The following is a 17,768-nucleotide window of genomic DNA, read 5'->3' as shown; positions in this document are numbered from 1 at the left end:
ATGTCACACTTATTTCTACACTTAAATTGTTCTTTACTGCAGGCTGGGTTCTTTTTGCCTTATAACAGATTGGGCGGCTGTGGCATCTAACACTCCGTGAATCAATATCTTAACATTAATATGACTCTAGAATAGAAATACACTATTTTAAAAAGTGCTGTGAATTGCACAAATGATTTTTCCACCTCCAATAAAAAACCGAGGAAAAAAATATGGAACACTTAGATTATCCAGTAATGATGTAGCCTGCTACCTAGACCAGACTGATAGATCATCTCTCCACTCTTGTCCTCTTGAGGTACAATTTAAAGCAGCAAATGGAGTAGAAATTATGAAAAAATGGAAGCACAGAGAAATATGTAAACGAATCATCTTCTTCTTCCCCAATTTTGAAGGCAAAAAATGAACAGAGCAATCTGGACCTGCCATACAGGTTAAAACCGTGCCAGGGAGGTGCACACAGCCCAGACAAGCACAAAACGAGATGACACAACTTAATCAATTTTGAAAGGTGATCTCCCCAAATTCAGAAACTTACTACATTTTTTGAAAAGCCAACTCTAAAAAGATTCAAAGTTTCCTATAGAATAGTGACTGAAAACTGAAGACATTCAGTGTCATGGGGTTAGTTATGACACTTTTTTTCTCAGAATGAGGAATGTGAGACAAAATGTCTGTAGGAATGTAGAATATATGTAAGAATATTATGTTTCTCAAAGGAGCTGCCAAGAGGGTCAGAGTCCTCAACTATTAAAAAATCTCTGAAACTAAACTGAAAATGCCATCATCTATATATATGTAATACTAATCACATATATCTTCATATGTATATTTATACATATTACATATGTCTATATATATTTACACATATATTTATATGTATTTACACATATATTTGTATGTAGATTTACACATATATTTGTGTATATATTTATATATATATTACACATATATATGTCTATATATTTACACATATATATTATGCAAGAACCATTTGAGAACCATTTGAGAAAAGAACATTTGAGAACCATTTTAACCAAGAAAACCAGACCCAATGAAGCAGAGAAATAAAAAGGGACGGAACTGCCAAACGTATGGAAATTCTTGTGCTGTACTTTTACACTCTTATCTGGAGTATTTGGAGATGAGAAAACATGGATTATTATTTTTTAAGATGTTACGACTGTGCAGCCTGCCCCTCACATCCATGGCAAGAGAGGGTGAAGAATGCCAAGGGACAAAGACGATCCCGCCCTCCACAGGGGTGTCTAACACCAATGATACATAAGAGCAATAGAATAGGGATAAAAAGAGACTAAAAGATTTTAACAGTGGAAGGAATAAAAGATAACTTGTACTAATTTTTTAGAAAAATATGATCTATGTAATCTCAAAACTAGGGTTAAACCTATCACACCCAAAATATAACCCAAAATGTAACAGGGTCATTGCAAGTTAATTCCTGGGAAGAATCTGATGATAACAGTCTGTTCCTTTACTAACACACTTTTTTTCGGCCAAATCAAGGCAGGGCTAGGAAAGGAAATTAGAACTAGGCCTCACCAATCACAGCACGATCAGAGGTGACACAAAGTCCTAGAAATTGACCTTAAAATACTTCCAGTAAAATTGTGGGGTTGTGGGTCCCCTGGCCATACAAGCATACCTACCAAACCCTTCCTTGGGTCTGATTTCAACCCAGAGCACAGAAGCCCTGCCACTGGTATGTGTTCATTCTGAGCGGCCTAATTTGACTTCATTCTGCTTGGGCTTCAGTCCAACTGGCAGATGTCCTTGTAGAAGCTTGATCTCAGACACTTTCCCTTTCTAATTTTTTGGCACCATTGCCTCTATTGCATGGGATATCATCTCTGAAACTTTATCTTGGGTTCCCCAGGTTTTGCTTGATTTTTGTTGCTTTGGTTTTCTCTTAAATTTTCCTGCCCCAAAGAGGTTCATGTGAAATACTAAATCATTGATTAATTCCTAGGAATTAGCCAATGACTTGCCTGCAAATTTCCAACCATTCCTTGCCTTCTCCCTACCTCCCTCCAAAATGAGTAGCCTCAGAAGCAAAAATGCAAACACAAGGTAATCTTTGTGAACGCTGTACAAATGCACCATTTTCTCTTACAGGTTGGCCTTTATAGAATGAAATGCCAGAGCTTTGATATTTATTATCTGAAATAGGTTTAACATTTGGAGAAATGTGTTCAAACACATAACCTTGGAAAGAAAAGCAAGCTGATGGAACGGAGAACAGGGGTAGGCAGAAAACAATTTTGCTGTGGAGGGGCAAAGTTAGAAAATTGAGTCCTTTGAGCGTAAAGAGCTCTCAGGTGAGGTAAAAGTAAAATACAAATCAATTTTCAACTCTTCATGAGGGCCACTAGATATCAATTTTAAATATACATGACCACAATATCAATAATGAAGAAATCTTATGTTTTATTTAATACTTTGGCCAGACCAGCCCCTTTGAAGGGATCACTAGTTTAGGAAAGAAGAACAACAAACCATCATTCACTTTCCTGCAGGTTCATCGTTTTCTTAATTATTTCTATTGGTCCTGCTTTATTCTTTCTGCAAACTAAGGGGTGGGGGGTTTCTATATTAGATCAGCAATGTCTGGTTCTCATCCAAATATTCCACCTAATAAGGACGTAAGTTCTCATGGACTGGACAACCACTCTGCAACATTCCTGAGAATTGAATAATATAATAATCTTGAAAGTCAGCAGAGTGGATTATCCACTTTTTTTTTTTTTTTTCTGGACATGAACTTGTGACCTTAACAGTAGCACTGCAAAAAAAAAGCAAATGTGCTAAGCACTTTGCCAGAGTAACCTTCCATGTAGACTTTTCATCTTAAATACACACGACTGAAAACAACTACAATTTTTGGAAAATTATGTACAAACCCAATACTTCTTTTGATTACATATAAATACAAATTAGCTATTTTTCCTAAAAAGTGGTTATAATAGTAAATAAATACAAAATAAATCTGACCATTATACTTCATGTGCTGGGGTTGAACCCATATAAAATGTACAACTAAATACATTTTAAAATCTTTAAGGAATAATTCTCTGATTAAAATATTTGTTTTCCCAACTTCTTTTCGTAGATATAAATATATTTTCAAAATAGCTGTGTTTTTTTTTCTCCATTCCATTCCATAAATAAAGTCTTCATTGGGAAATATTAAAGTGTCAACTTGATTTTTTTTTTTTTTGCTTTTTTCTAAAATATATATATATATTTATTTTATTTTATTTTGCTGTGCTAACGACACCCACAACCCTCGACAACCATGTCCTGATAGTTCTTTAATACCACCTTTTCATTCTCGTCAAGGTACAACATGGAGATGGCACTGAGTTCCGTTGGGACACAGCACGCCTTGGGAATCTTAGAGTTAACTGAGTTGACCAGCGTCTGGACGATGGCATGGTTCGTGGAGTTCAGGTGATCGGCCAGGGGGAAAGGGCACTCCCCGTGGCAGTAAAAGGCATGATACCCCGGGGGGGCGACGATCCAGTCATTCCACCCCACGTCACTGAAGTCCACGTACAAAGGGTGTCTCTTACAACTGGACTTGAGGCGTTTCCGCTGTTTGTGTTTCGCCTGACGCTTTTCTCTTTTGTGGAGAGGGTGTCCTTTCCCATCGTGGCCAAAAGTGACCAGCAAGGGCCTTCTCTGTGACCAGCTGTGCTCATCTTGGTGCAAAGACCTGCTAATCCGCACGTGCCTCTTGGAGACCCCGTGGCTGTCCTCTGGGTGGGCCACCTCCACCACAAACCCGTGGTTGGCGAGCCCCTGCGCTGTCCACCTCATCACGGCAGGGGTGACATCAAAGCTCTCCCACCTGCTGGCATTCTGAGTCACCAACCTGGTGTCCAGAAGTCTGGTCACGGGGAACTCGGAGTTGGCTGTGGCAGGTTTTATAATTTCATAAATATTAATTCGGTGATGGAAACTGCTATTGTTTTCCAAAGTTTCCTGCATCTGTTCCCGAAAGACCTGAAGTTCTGCTGAGGTGATAAACTCCTCAGTGGGGATAGAAGTTAAATTAAAGAAGAATCTACGGGTTGTTTTTCCACTCATTTCTGGCAATTCTTCCAAAGATTCTAATTTAATATAAAAAAGTGGAAAAAAAGAAAAATCATTCAGTAAGGCAAGTAAGACAATTTGATTGTATATAAGGATTTATATACATCACTTCAGGGTTTGATTTAACATATGTAAAAATCTGCAGCCAGAAAGTTAAAATTTCCCCTTTAGATAAAGAAATGATCCTCCCTTTTCTATACATTTATGTCAATATGCACACCATGAAACAAAATTTCACAATTCACTGTTACGTGTTTAATCTAATACGTGAATACTGCTTCCAGGTGGCTATAATAATGGGGGAAATGGTGAAGCATTTCTTTGGAATTCACAGACTTTAGGGCAAAAAAAAGTCAGCACTATAGTTAGTAGAGGTCTAATGAGTAAGGATTTGAGGAAATTATTGCATTTCTTAAAAAGAAAAAGGCTTTAATGTCAATCCCTTAAGCAGTATTCTAAAACATTACTCTGCAATTTAGATGACTTACAAATCTCGATATACAGATTTCAGTTTCCTAATTAAAGACTCTGAAACTCAACATCAACGATGACATTTTGCAAAGTACACCCTACTATTTTACTCAAAAGTCCAGAGACAAAGGCATTTACAGGGATCTACTTCTTTGGAAACGTAAGGGTGGTACTAGGACACTGTAGTAATTAAGGCTGGATGATTTCAAGAGAAATAACTTCCCAACTTTGTCTGTTCTCTCACCTCTTTATGACCTCAAAAATCAAAATCTCATTTCAGATGCTTTTGGGAAAAAAATAATTCTCTTCTGTTTATAATTCCTTTATCTCAAAAAAAAAAATAAACCATATTAAAAATATACACCTACCCAATAATAGGCTACAGGATACAGATAACCCTCCCCCCACTTTATAAAAATCTACAGAAATGCCATTATGACATTCATGATGTAAGGGATAATCTAATCACAGAATAATCATTTTATATCTATTATCATTATTTTAAAATAGCCATTTAAGTGGGCTATTCATAAAAGTTTTTCCTTATTTAAAATTCCAGAATTTCAATTTTAAGGAGTACTGCTTTTCGAGCAAACAATAAAATATAACATAGCACCTTGAATGTATAGTCTGCAAATCATCAAAGGTACACATTATTATTAAATTGACAGTAAACAGCACTAGAATTTGGGATATTTGGGTTTACTTTCTTCTAGCTTTACCACATCCTGTTATTTCACTGTCAACAAATTTTACCTGCTTCATTCAGGATCCAACCTGAGTGCTAACAAAATCTATTTGGCCATGTCATCACCATAAGAGGAAACCATGTTTTCATTAATTTTCTGGTTGTATTTCTCCTGAACCAAACAGCTATTCATTGTTCACAAAATTTAGACACCTTAGCAAAGGATAATCACTTCAGATCGCTCACTCAAAGGTTCTACCTGTGTAAACCTTCATCATCAAAGCAACAGTCATCACTGCAAGCTAAGGTCAACAGGGGTGGTTTATACCAAATTATGGAGGAATGCTTTAATGAGACGTTTCTCAAACTTCAACCTGTGTGCAAAACACCTATAGGACACCTTAACTCTTCAAATGCAGATTCTGATTCAGTGGGTGAGTCTGGGGTAGGGCCTGAGATGTAGCATTTCTAGCAGCTCCCAGGTGAGGTAATGCTGGAAGCTGGTGAACTGCCCTTCGAGGCTAAAGGTTTTAAAGAATGTTTTTCACATGCAAGTATAAATTGCCAGGAACATATTTTAAAGTGCCTTTTTGTTAAATAATATAGAAATGAATAGACGAACCATTAGCGTTGGCCAAGGAGTAAGACTTGAGGCCAGGGGTGAGCAGCCAGACTCAGAACAGAAAGATCTAAAGCTCCTCTCCTTGGACAGGGAGACCATCAGGCCAAGAAGGGAGTTCCCCACGGTCCCCTCAAGCCTGCTAACCCGCACCCGTACGGATACCTTTGGAGAGCCGCTCTAAACCCCACTGCTGGCTAATGGTACTTCGGGCCAGGCACTATTTTTAAAATAACCCTCCCACCAATCAACCAGAACTCTCCTCTGTGGCTCCGACAAGTATCAAGGGTTGTGTTTAGCCCCTTCTTTCCTTTCCTCCCTGCAATTCAGGAGCCCTCTGATGTTTCCCCTGAAGGCATTCTTTCAGCAGAGAAGCCACCAGCTACCAGAGAAAAGAAGAGTGACCTAGAAATCAGCACATCCTTCAGACACAATGACACAAAGCCAAGGCCTGGACCCGGGCAACTGACTTCGCTGATCCCAGCACACCTAAAAGCGCTCTCTCTTCTTTTAAGGAGAGGAAGGAACGGCACATTATCCAGGGCCTTTGGGGAACAGCTGTATTAACAAAGGTGCCCAGAGAAATCATACACACACACACACACACACACACACACACACACACACACACACACCCAGGAGGAGGATGAAGGAACAATCTCCCAGGTAAGCACGAGAGACAAGTAAAGAGGATGGTTATAAAAGGGGCATTAAATAGAACAATAACCCTCCAAAAGACTAATATGAGACTGAATTATATAAAACTGCCATCATTCAACTGGATTTAACCTATAAAAAAGCAGTTTCATGTGCTTCAAAATCTCATTGGAGGTAAGTGGCCAAAAGGATAATCACTTAGCAAAGGAAAAAATTACACTATTAAACATTAACAAGTAATGTGAAGATCCCTCTCCAACTTCGCAGTTTCATCTCAGTCAGCCTAATCCCTGAAGGACCACTATCCCTCCTTAATACAAAGGCCTCCATGACAAGACCCCTGACTGCAGACTCTGGTCACAGAGATAAGTCAGAAGGTCACAGGAACCCCCAAACCCAGGAAAACAACTGACCAAGGTTAGGGCACCTACTACCCTCTCCTTTGATCTTCAAGGGAACATGAATTTTTTCTAGAAGGTAGAAAAAAATCTGAACCTTTTGAAATGAAGTAAAGAATCTGCAAATCACCACATCAAGCCTAGGGATTCTGAAAATATGGAGCATTTACCTAAGTAGGTAATGTATGCTTTTCTAGAGGTATATACAATTATTAATTCTCTGTAAATAAATAACCCTTATTGAATAAGCTGCACTTGCCAAGGGATCTGAGGATTCCAGCCTATCTTAGACATGGGTTCTTGAACCTCTAAGTTCTTATCCAAATAGATGGAGCTATGGCTGCAAAAATGTGGGAAAGTAAAGAAAAATAAGGCAACAATGACATTTGACCTCTCCTCCAAAAAGTGAAGTTCTAACTTAATCATCTACGCTGTCAATTATTCATCTACATTCGAAAAGATGAGATTGAATTCCCTCAGCTAGCCTAGGTCCACTTTGGCCTCCTCTTCCCTAGACCAGCAGAGAATAGGACATAAAGAAACAAGTCATCACGATAATGACAGCAAGTGTGCTGAATGGTTGTTTGTGCCAGGTCTGGCACTAAGAACTTTATATGAATTACCTTATGACAAATCAGTTAGAGAGGAACTGTTACTAGCTCCATCTTGTAAATGAAATAGTTGGAGCTCAGAGAGGTTATGTGACTTTCCTAAGGTCACAGAGCTAGTAAACTAAGAACATAGCTATGAACTTGAGTCTACTGCAGCTCCCAAGTTTCTGGCCACTAGACGGCACCATCTAACATAGGGGAGGAGTCAAAAACACAAGCAAAAGTCAAAACCATTAGAGGCAGATTTATATTTAACACAATGATAACCATAGGGCAAGTTCTGTCCCAGTTAAAGGGATAGAAATGGTGGAAGAAGCAGACAGAACAGAAAAGTAAAGCAGAAAAGTAAAGTGGCAGGGGCCACTGGGACATACAGATCTTGTGTGGAACCACTGATATTTTGTGACTGCCTGTTTGTCCTACAGTATGACGAGGACAAGTTTTGCTGAGTTTTAGCAAAAAGTGAGTTGTCATTACATTTTGAGAATTCTGCAACACTCTTTAGACAAAAAAATGTCCATTAAGAAAACAACAATAAAAACCTGGGAAAGTTCTAGCAAATCAGTAAGGTTGGAAATCACTGCCCTGAAATAAAATGAAAGTAGTGGAGAATAATAAATAAAATTTTCCAAAATATAAAATAATGGTTAGAGAATTGATGTATCAAGGAGAAAAAAAACCGATAAAATACAAAAGGTTAAAATGAATCAGTTAAAAAAACAAAGACAACAAAGGAGATGGCAGCTAAAAGAAAGAGCATGGTCGTGGTCACCAACCCTGATTTGGCCTCTACCCACTCTCTTAGCTCCATCACCTTTGGAATGATCCAGGGCCCTCTTATTGTTGCTTATTTGGTGAAATACACAAAGGGGCAAATCTTAAAAAAAGACAAAATAGCTCCATGAGGAGGGATCAAGGGGGAACAGAGAGGAACCAGTAAAAAAGAGGCAGAATGGAAAACATAAGTGCAAGAACTATCTCTGGGCACCAAAGCCTCAATCTCTATGAGCATTTCCAAATAGAACGCCTGTTCTACCTAAAGGGGGCCTTTCACAATCACAATGAAATACCTGGGGACACTGGGGAAGCACCCCAAGTGAGCACTGGTTTGGGAGGGTGTATGTGTCCAAATCCTTTGGTTGCACTGGGAATTTGTGATACCAGTGCTCCATCACAGAGCAGTGGTTGTTTCTTGAACTTTCTTTTTAAATGGATATTTTCAAGAAAATTACATTTGTGGGAACAGGGTTAATCTCTATTTCAAAGCTTCAGTCATAGAGGCAAATAATTCAGTTATTTTGGGCAAAAAGAGAACTGTGTCCTTCAGAGTCTGGAGAGCGAGCACGTGGTCCTTCCATATTCCAATCTGACAGGAAAGAATGAAGATTTTTTGCAAGGCCAATAAAGTCAACCAATTTCAATGTGTTTTTAACTACAAGCAAAACACAAAACACTGTTTCCAGTTGAAGAAGTGATTTTTCTATCCTCAGTGGCCGTTCCGAAGCACTTTTTAACAACTCTGAAAAAAGAAAATTTTTCCAGCGCTTGGGCTCTCCCGAATAAAAGCCACTGGAGAAAGGACTAGACAAAGCTTAATAGGAGAAATGACATCTGATAATTTCTGTGTCAGATCACCTATGATGTGGACCCATTATCTTCACACATCGGTTGAAAGAATGCCATCATGATACTTCTTGTCTTGTATTACGCCAAATTACCCAGATCCCACCCGCAAATAAAACCAACAGGTAATTCTCGTAATCAGGTCCTTTGGTCCTTTACCAAATAAACGTCCACAAAGGCTCTAGGAACCAAATTCTGCTCTTAAACCTGCAGCCTTAATCACATGGTTTATTAAAAGGTTTTTTAGTGTCATGCATGGATGTTTTATAAACAAGAATGTTTACAAAAACCAAATTCTGGTTTACGTAAAAATGCAATGGTCTTCAAAAAAGGGTAATTTGTAGCTTAATGATTATATGCTAGTCTTAAGAAGAAAAGAAATGGGTTTGTTGAAACTTGGGGCAAACATTACATAGCTTTTTTTTATTATCTAACTGCATAAAGATCTGAAGTTATTGCAAGTTGATTTTAAGCAAGTTGGTAACTTCTGCACTATTTGGTGCATAACATTTACACGTTTAAAGACATAAATTCTGACTTATAAACTCAAGCATGCTATTTAAGTTAAAATCATACACTCCAATAAGTTCTAGCCTGTTTAGTTTTGGTCGAGCCACTTCCAGAGGAAGGAGAAATATGCAGACTTCACTGATGGAACCCTCATGCAACTGAACGTTTTTAGGTGTCAAATGCCTTAAATGATCTATCTTCCTTTAAAGTTCTAAGAGACATACGCAGTGCCTTCTTGGACTTAAAAATAAAGTTCAGAATGGTTTCCATGCTATATCTCCAGGAGAGGTGGCTGAAATAGCAATTCTTATTACTTTTCTATCCAGAAAAACAATTCTAATCAGCAGCAGCTGGGAATGATGAGCTGGATCTATAATCTCCCCAAGGTGGTGATGACAGAATGTACAGGAACAAGAACATTTCTGCATGACAACAGACAACTTCTGCTTTCAGTGGATGAATCCTGAAGGAGTAAAATGGGATCTTATTTCCTTTCAAATATGATTTCTGCTAGCAGAGAGCACCTCACTTAGAAATGTGCTGAAAAATGAATTGATTTTTCAATTCATGTCCCCTTCATTATGTATAGCTGCCTTGATGAAGTCCCTTTTGTTATGTGACCGGCCTTTAGGACCCCTTCCCACTATCGACTGCTGTTCTCACAAGTATAAGTTCTCTTTCACACTGGCAGAAAATGCCTGGCTGTGACACTACTGATTTGTTTATATCAAAGGGTAGATTTCCACTTGAAATTGACCACCTCAGCAAGGCAAGGCAAGAAAACTGGAACAATATCCCAGTTCCCTGATATCCTACAAGTGGCTGCTCTGTGATATACAACTTTGGACCATTCTCTAGAACTTGAACGAACTTGGGCTCGTTTAGAAAGTGTTAAGCCAAAGGAACATTTAAAAGCGTAGAAAAAGAATTGAAGTGGAAAATATTTTTGACCAATTGCCCTAAGAACTTGGGTACAACAGATCTCACTAGCTGCTCTAAGACATTTCAAATCCACTAAATGCCTTTCTGATGAAACAAGCATAAATATCCTACCTTAGAAAAACCACATCCAGTATCATTAAAGAAAAAAAAAACCCACATTTCAATGCACATGAAGGAAAACAGGCAGTTGCTGCAAAAGCTTTTATCTGAAGGCTAGCCTTGTCTCTACTCCGGAGTTCATCTCAGATTTAAGCACAAGACAAGAAAGTCATTGTGGAAACAATAAGATTGATTGTGGAATTGATCTCCCACGAGGATTAGATAGGGATTTGAAATATTCCAAACCAGGTCCAGATCTACTGTAAATTAGAAAGACATTGGAGCCCTGGGCTTTGATTTTTCAATACTATCTCTGAAAATTCTGCCCTTGGCTCTGTCATGCTTGAAACCCTGGCTTAAGCAAGAGAAGCAGATTTATAGAGCAAAGGCTTCCAAACAGACCTAAAGAGATCCCAATCTGCCCCCCTCCTTCTCATTCTTCTCCTATGGAATTCTTGCACGTTTAGCTGACTAGGGGCAAGTCTTTTGCCCTCATCTTCCCCATCACTTGATTTCTCTCCAGTTCCTGGAGGAGGAGTCGCTCTTCTGGCTGCAAGCCAGGAAAAGGGTGCAGATTTACCAAAGGGGAATCCCTGGCTCTCCCGCCACACAGGCAGTGAGTGAATGCCAGGTTCGTAAAGGTTCTTACAGAGGCAAACATGGAAACGTCTGCAGCGCCCCGGCCAAGCTGCCCTTCCAGGGACGCCTGCTGTCTGCCCACTGTGGGGCGCTTGGCTGGACGACTCCCCGCCCCCGTCTCCGCCCCCGCGCCCCGGCTCCAAGCCTCACCTTCGTGGTGGAAGCTGCGCACGGTGTTGGCGAGGCTGGCTGCCCTCTCCAGCCGGTGGTCCGGGGCGGGCGCGCCAGGCTGGCCCGAGTGCCGGCGGTACAGGTCCAGCATGTAGGGGGGCACCACGGCACCCCTGCTGGGGGTGGGTCTCTGCTTCAGGCCGAACATGCTAAGCAGCCGCAACTCGAACTCACTCAGGACGTCGTCCGAGGGCTGGGACGAAGACCGGCCAGCAGACACCGCGAACTTCCTCCGGCCCAGCTCGGGAATGAGGCCGGCCGCAACGCCCAGGAGGACCTGGGGAAGCAGCAACGCTAGAAGACAGCGGGTCCCGGCCACCATGGTCGACCTGAGGACAGGGCCGACGTGAGTCACGGAGTTCTCCGCCCAGCCCTCCCCCCTTCCGCCCCCGCGGTCCCGGCTCCCGCTCGGTCCCCTTGCTTCCTCCTCCAGGGTGCCCACCCGGCTGACAACACTCGCGGAGACACTTCAGAGGAGCTGAAGCTCAAACGTTTGGGAGAACGGAAGACCCTTAGTTCCTGAGCCAGATGGATTTCCCCCTCCCATTCCATTCTCAATCCGTCTGACAAGATTTGCCCCCACCCCACCCCGCGTCAGTGACTGTCACCTTTTCTTTCTGTGACACGCTGACAGCCTGTGCAGGGAACCTGGGGAAACCACCGTTTGGTCTCACACCCCTCCGTCCCCTAAACTAACCCAATCACACAGCGCTCGCTTGCATATAAACACTCGCAAATGGTGCATGTGACTTCCTTAGAGGCACTGTATAGAACTTCCTGATACACACACACGGTCTATAACTTCCAGAGCCAGTAAACTCAAGGGCACAACTTCCGAAGTCACTTGCAACCTGTGGCCCACGTCTCTAACCTTAGAGGTGTCAGGGCAGGCCACTCCATCCCCGAACCCCCTCCCCCCAATGCAGTCAAAATACGCAGGTATCTTCATAGGATTACGTAGATGGCTAATATCTATTAATTCCCGTGTCAGCACAAGGTGGCACGAAAGAACTGCCCCCTCGCATTCCTGGAAACAAACAGGGAGAATCCCAACTTCTAATATTTTCCCAAATGGGACGCTGCTCTGAGTACAGAGAGCAGGTCTCCCGGAGAAACTTGAAAAAGTCAGAAGGGATCGCCACGGCAAGGCGTATAGGTTGGCAGCTAACGGGTGAAATCCAGGGGCCACCCTCTCCAAGGGATTTCTTTGACTTAAAAAAAAAAAAAAATCATCTAAGTGTTAACAGCCCTAATAAAATGCCGAAAAGAAGGGAGGGAGGAGGGGCGGAAGAGTGCGAGCCGGGAGTGCAAAGCCGACGGTCGCCCGGCGGCGGTAGGATGGGGGCATCCCCGCAGGAGCTCGGCTGCACGTGGACCTGCTCTGTTTACGTCCGGCCCAACCTGGCCCCGGGAGGGGCTCATCCGCCGGGGCCCCGCGCCCACCCACAGCCCCGGCCTCGGCCCCGGGCCACGGTGTCTACCTTTAGGAGACCGCAGACCGTCTAAGAAGCACGCGGGGACACGTCCATTGAAAGAGCCTCCACATGGAAAAAGCTCTGGCTGAAGGACCTGGCGCAGGGACCGGGTTCCCTTCCTTCGCCTCCTCCTTCTCCTCCCGGGTGCCGGCCGGGCAGTCTCTCTCCGAACGCAGGGAACGGCGTCTCGGGTCGGGCCCAGCGGTGGAGTGGAGGGGCGGCGGGGTTCGCAGGCGGCGAGGCTGGGTCCGCTGGGGCAGAGGCACCGGCGCGAAGTGGGGAGCGCAAGTTACTCTCCCTGCAAGTTCAAGAAGTCTCCAGCCAAGTGCTGACACACAACAACAGCGAGCAGGGGGAGGAGTGCGGAGCAGGGAAGGGAAGGGAGAAAGTAAAAGCTGGTGCTGTCGTCGTCCTTAGGAACCAGAGCCCGCGGGACGCGTGGCCCCGCGGGGGGCTGGCTCCGGGACTCTGGGGGCGGGGGTCGGGCGCTCGGCGCTAGCTCCGCCGGGGCCCATGGCTCGGGCCAGACATCCTGGGAGACGCCGGGTCCGGGGAAGGGCACAGCGGCGATCTCGGTGCCGGGCGAGTTGCCCCCCCGCATCACTCTGCCTTCCTCCAGCGCACCCCCATTAGCGCTAGCCAGTTGAAACCACCGCGGCTCCGGCGCTCCGGCGTCCTCGGGCGCATTCTCCAGCGAGTCGAGCCGAGTCTCGGGCCGCCGAAGCGGGTGGCCGCGCTCTCCCCTCGCTCTCCTCGTCCCCGGGCCAAGCCGCTGTGCCCTTTGTGGCCAGCCTGGGGTCCGATCACACCTCGGCCGGCATGTCCCAGGCCCCCGAGCTCCGGCGGGAGGTGATCGGCATCGCGGCGCTCGGGCTCGGCTCCCGGCTCCCCGGTGCTCTGCACGCCGGTCTTCGGCTCCGGCGCGGCCCGGGCAGCCGAGGCCACGGCGCAGCGGCGCGCACGGCCGGGTGCTCCAACCCGCGCAGGGTCTGCGGGCGCGGGTGCCTCGGAGCCCGCAGTAATCCGCGAAGCGCTCGCCCCGAGGTCGTTCGGGTGGGCGGCGGAGCCTGTGGCAGCCGATGTCCGGCGGCGGCTGCCAATCCCCGGCCGGGTGTGGGAAGCGGAGCGGCGGGCGCAGCGCGAGCCGGGCGCAGCGCGGCGCGGCGGGGCGAGGACTCCGGCGGCGACGGCGGCGGCGGCGGCGCCGTGGCGCGGCGCTCGCGGCTTTTAAAGGGGACGCCGCCTGCCGTCTCCCTCCCGGCCCAGGCCGAACACCTCCCCCTCGGTGGCGCGGCTCGCCGGGGATCCCCGAGCGGGCGGGAGCAGCGCGCAGGGGTGTGGACGGCGCGCCGGGGCAGCCGCGGCGGGGTGGGGCCGAGGGCGGGGACTCGCGGCCGCAGAGGGGGCGCTCGCGCCTCCAGCCCCTACCCTCGGAGGGGAGATCCGTCGGAGCGGCGGCCCCTGGCTAGGACTCCGGGAGCGAAATCCCGGACGAATGCTGGGTCGGGCCTTATTGCCCCTCCCGGCCCGTTATTCAACTTTCAGTTTGAAGATGTTCAATAATAGTCGATTAAAAGAAGAACTCAACCAAGTTACAAGGCATCTTGGCATAGGCTTGGGGTACACACTTCTGTGTTTCCCCGGGGTGGGAGGAGAATTAAAAGAAAACTAGAGATTGGATATTGGGTGTTACTTAAACTTTAACACAGAGAGATATATTTATTTACATATGTAAATGTATTTATATAAATGTGCACTATTACTCCAATAAGTATATATGTAATACACAAATATACACGTGTATGTCTCTAAATATATCCATATATGTAAATATGTGCTAACGAAAGCGCACATTTCTGTAAATATATGTCTGTGAAATGGATGTCCTGCTATATGTGACATGCGCATAATGGACTGTGTGTGTGTGTGAGAGAGAGAAGAGAGGATGAGAGGGATTTTATTTCTTCTTATGGTAGCAATCACTTCATGCCTTGTGATATTTATCTTGCCCAGCTCAGAGGCAACTCAGAGGAAGGTAAAATAACGCACAGTGTGAGCCAAGCAGACAGGACAATTCTGGTCTGAGACCTTAGAACCTTCTGCCCCACCCACTTACACCAGGCCCCAGCAGCTGATCTGTGACATGTGGTCAAGTGACTTGTCTTCCTCAGCTGAGAGAGTCCCCAAATTTGCTGCACCACAAATTTCAAGGCTAAGGCTTTCAATCCTTTCCAGGATTCCAGGATCCCCCATGCACAGCTCAACAAGTTTACCCAAGGGGAGAAAATTTTTGGAAAAGGCCAGATGGGCAAAATCAAATTCGCTTGCACAGAACCTTCAGCCTGCAGAGCAGAAAGAGAAAAGCCTGAAGCAGGAACTCATAACAATCTATTATCCATGTGTATTATTTTTTCAGTTGGAAAGCTAAAATAATTCTAGGTTCCGCTCACGTAAATCGGATTAGCAACTCACAGAGGGGAATTAGGCACTCGCTGTTTCTGCAAGTATAAAGGTCAAATAAGGTATTTATGAGGAAGCCTGCCTACTAGGAAAATAAATGGGGAGGAGGAGGGACAAAATATTCAGGAACATGGTACTATTTTTCCCTGAAAATGCACTATGGAAGCTGTTTGCCACTCTGAATCATTGGAGACCAAACAAGTTGGCAAGAGAAGATATTCTCTTCACAGACACTTTAAGTCAGAAAGTGTTTATTGTGCTTCTGAAACAATTTCCTTCCCTATCAAGTTTAATTGAGGAGTTAACAATAGTTTCTGTCATCAGTGAGATTTAAAAAACAAAACAAAACTTATATGAAACCTAAATCAGTGTGTAGCTTTTAAAGAGGAGGAGAAAGCTGACAGCTATTGAATGTGCCTCAAGTAAGGATGAAAAATAAATCTTTGGTGTTGACATCAAGGATGTCTCACAGCTGCAGGCCTTCATAACTTGGGAGCCTTGTCAGTCTGTGAAATAATCTTTGATCATCAAGAATCGGAGGGAAAATTGGCACTTCTGGGCACTCTATCCCATTTCAGTGTTGCCCATCACAGAACCTCTTGTGTGTGATATGTGACTACCCAGGGTCTGCTGAATGCCCTGCCCACGCACAACTTCCTAAATGTTGGCCCTATTTCTCTTAAGATCCAGGCTCTCTGGCTGTTTTTTAGAGATGGCTGCCCTCTTGTGGTCGAAATGAGTTTGAACGCTTGGGAGAAAGAAGTCAATAAATAAAGAAGTAAATATGTAAGTAAATAAATAATCTCCAAAGACTGATTTGGGGTGCGAAGTACAGGATGATCGAACCTACCCATTTTCTAGGCATTAGGAATAGTTTGAAACAATAAATCTAAATGGAGATGACCTCTTTTTATTCTCTTTGTGCACAGCCACCTTCCCACCTGCAGCTCAGAATGCAGGGTTATTACTTTGAGGTGACAGTGTCTATTTCCCTTGAAAATATCACTTGCTGCTAGCCATGGTCCATGCTACCTTCTTCAAAGGTTTATTGCAAGTTTTTCAGCCCATAAGGTAAGAGTCTTTCTTTCTGGGTGTATCAAATTTAGTGTATGTGCTAGATGTGGGGAGTGGTGAGAGTTGGGGTCAGGTGTCATTTGGGGAAGGTGATGGTAGTTGCAAATTCAACTTCCTCAGAGGGGACACACAAGTTATGTAAAAAAGCAAAGCCTACCAGGTTAGGATTCTACATAAAGGAGGTTGCTGCTATTCCCTTCCAGTCACTTATTGCCAGTTTTTCAAGAGATACCAGAAATCGCATTTGATTGAATGTGGACATGACCTGGGATGAAATTAAGTGCTTGAACAGTCATACTTTGGCAACTTTTCCTTTAGCAGTTCAGCCCAGATGATGTTTAATTTTATTGCATCCTGCAGCTATTAGCATTCACCATTGTTCTTTCAGACCTACCATTATGCAAATTAACATTAAAATAATGACTCTCACATATTGTAAAGGTCACAGAAGGCACGAAATGATGCATTTACCTTGTAATTGTTATTCCACTGAAACCTGCATCAACTCCTCAGGGAAACCTCTAGGCTTGGTAGCATACCTGTCACCTTGTAACTAGTGTGACACTTAACAGCAATTCCACTTCACCTGGATGAGGTTCTTTCACAGGAACCAGGAGCCACAGCAAAGAGCAGCATCTGGTAAATCAAACTTTTACCTATGTGATGTATAATTAGATGTGGTGGAAGGATGGGTGGGGTAAAGCGACTTATTTGCCAACTAGTAGGCCTAGTATTCTGAGTCTGGGTTATTCCTTTCAGGCAAATACTGACTACTCCTTAAAAATTAAGAGACAATAAATTTTATGCATTTAACTAGATTGTATTGTATTGTAGGATACACATAGTAGGTGCTCTATACACACGTTGCTTACGGCCCAAGACATAGTTGGCTGACTTACATTCTAATTCTGGTTTGGCTATGGATGGCTGAATTTAAAATGGCCATCTCTTGGCCTCATCTGTTAATCGAGGTAAATAGATATGTTCTACCTGCCTCAGATGGAATGATAAAGGTCAAATGCTTAGCATGTGTGGACTTGGAGAAGTAAAAAATGCCATACAAACACAAGGTTTTGATTGCTATTTACTCTATGTATCTTTAAATGTATTTCTTGGCCTTCTGCCTGAAATATTATGGCCTGATTTTGAGATAGACTTCGTATGCTTTTCTTCTTTTTCTTTTCTAACAGCTTTTATCATGTTGCCTAGCAGTGG

At 44.0% G+C, this 17,768-nt stretch overlaps 1 protein-coding gene across 1 annotated transcript; it reads right to left on the bottom strand.

Moving 5' to 3' along the window:
- Nucleotides 1-2,157: 2,157 nt before the first annotated feature.
- On the bottom strand, nt 2,158-14,212 carry BMP2 (bone morphogenetic protein 2). Its single transcript, XM_082428233.1, has 3 exons — nt 13,026-14,212; nt 11,524-11,873; nt 2,158-4,133 (listed from the first exon to the last, which is right to left on the bottom strand). The coding sequence occupies exons 2-3, from the start codon at nt 11,864-11,866 to the stop codon at nt 3,289-3,291; spliced, it is 1,188 nt and encodes a 395-aa protein (XP_082284359.1). The 5' UTR covers nt 11,867-11,873; nt 13,026-14,212; the 3' UTR covers nt 2,158-3,288.
- Between the last annotated feature and the right edge of the window lie 3,556 nt (nt 14,213-17,768).

This window comes from Balaenoptera physalus, assembly GCF_965194825.1.
Source record: "Balaenoptera physalus genome assembly, chromosome: 16".
Taxonomy (NCBI): domain Eukaryota; kingdom Metazoa; phylum Chordata; class Mammalia; order Artiodactyla; family Balaenopteridae; genus Balaenoptera; species Balaenoptera physalus.
The sequence above is the reverse complement of the archived record's forward strand: the minus strand, read 5'-3'. Positions and strand labels throughout refer to the sequence as shown.

Excerpts from the sequence above, each read along its gene's own strand:
- BMP2 (XM_082428233.1), bottom strand. The coding sequence starts at position 11,866 with ATGGTGGCCGGGACCCGCTGTCTTCTAGCGTTGCTGCTTCCCCAGGTC. Across the intron at positions 4,134-11,523 it reads GCGCAGCTTCCACCACGAAG|AATCTTTGGAAGAATTGCCA; the intron begins GTGAGGCTTGGA and ends ATATTAAATTAG.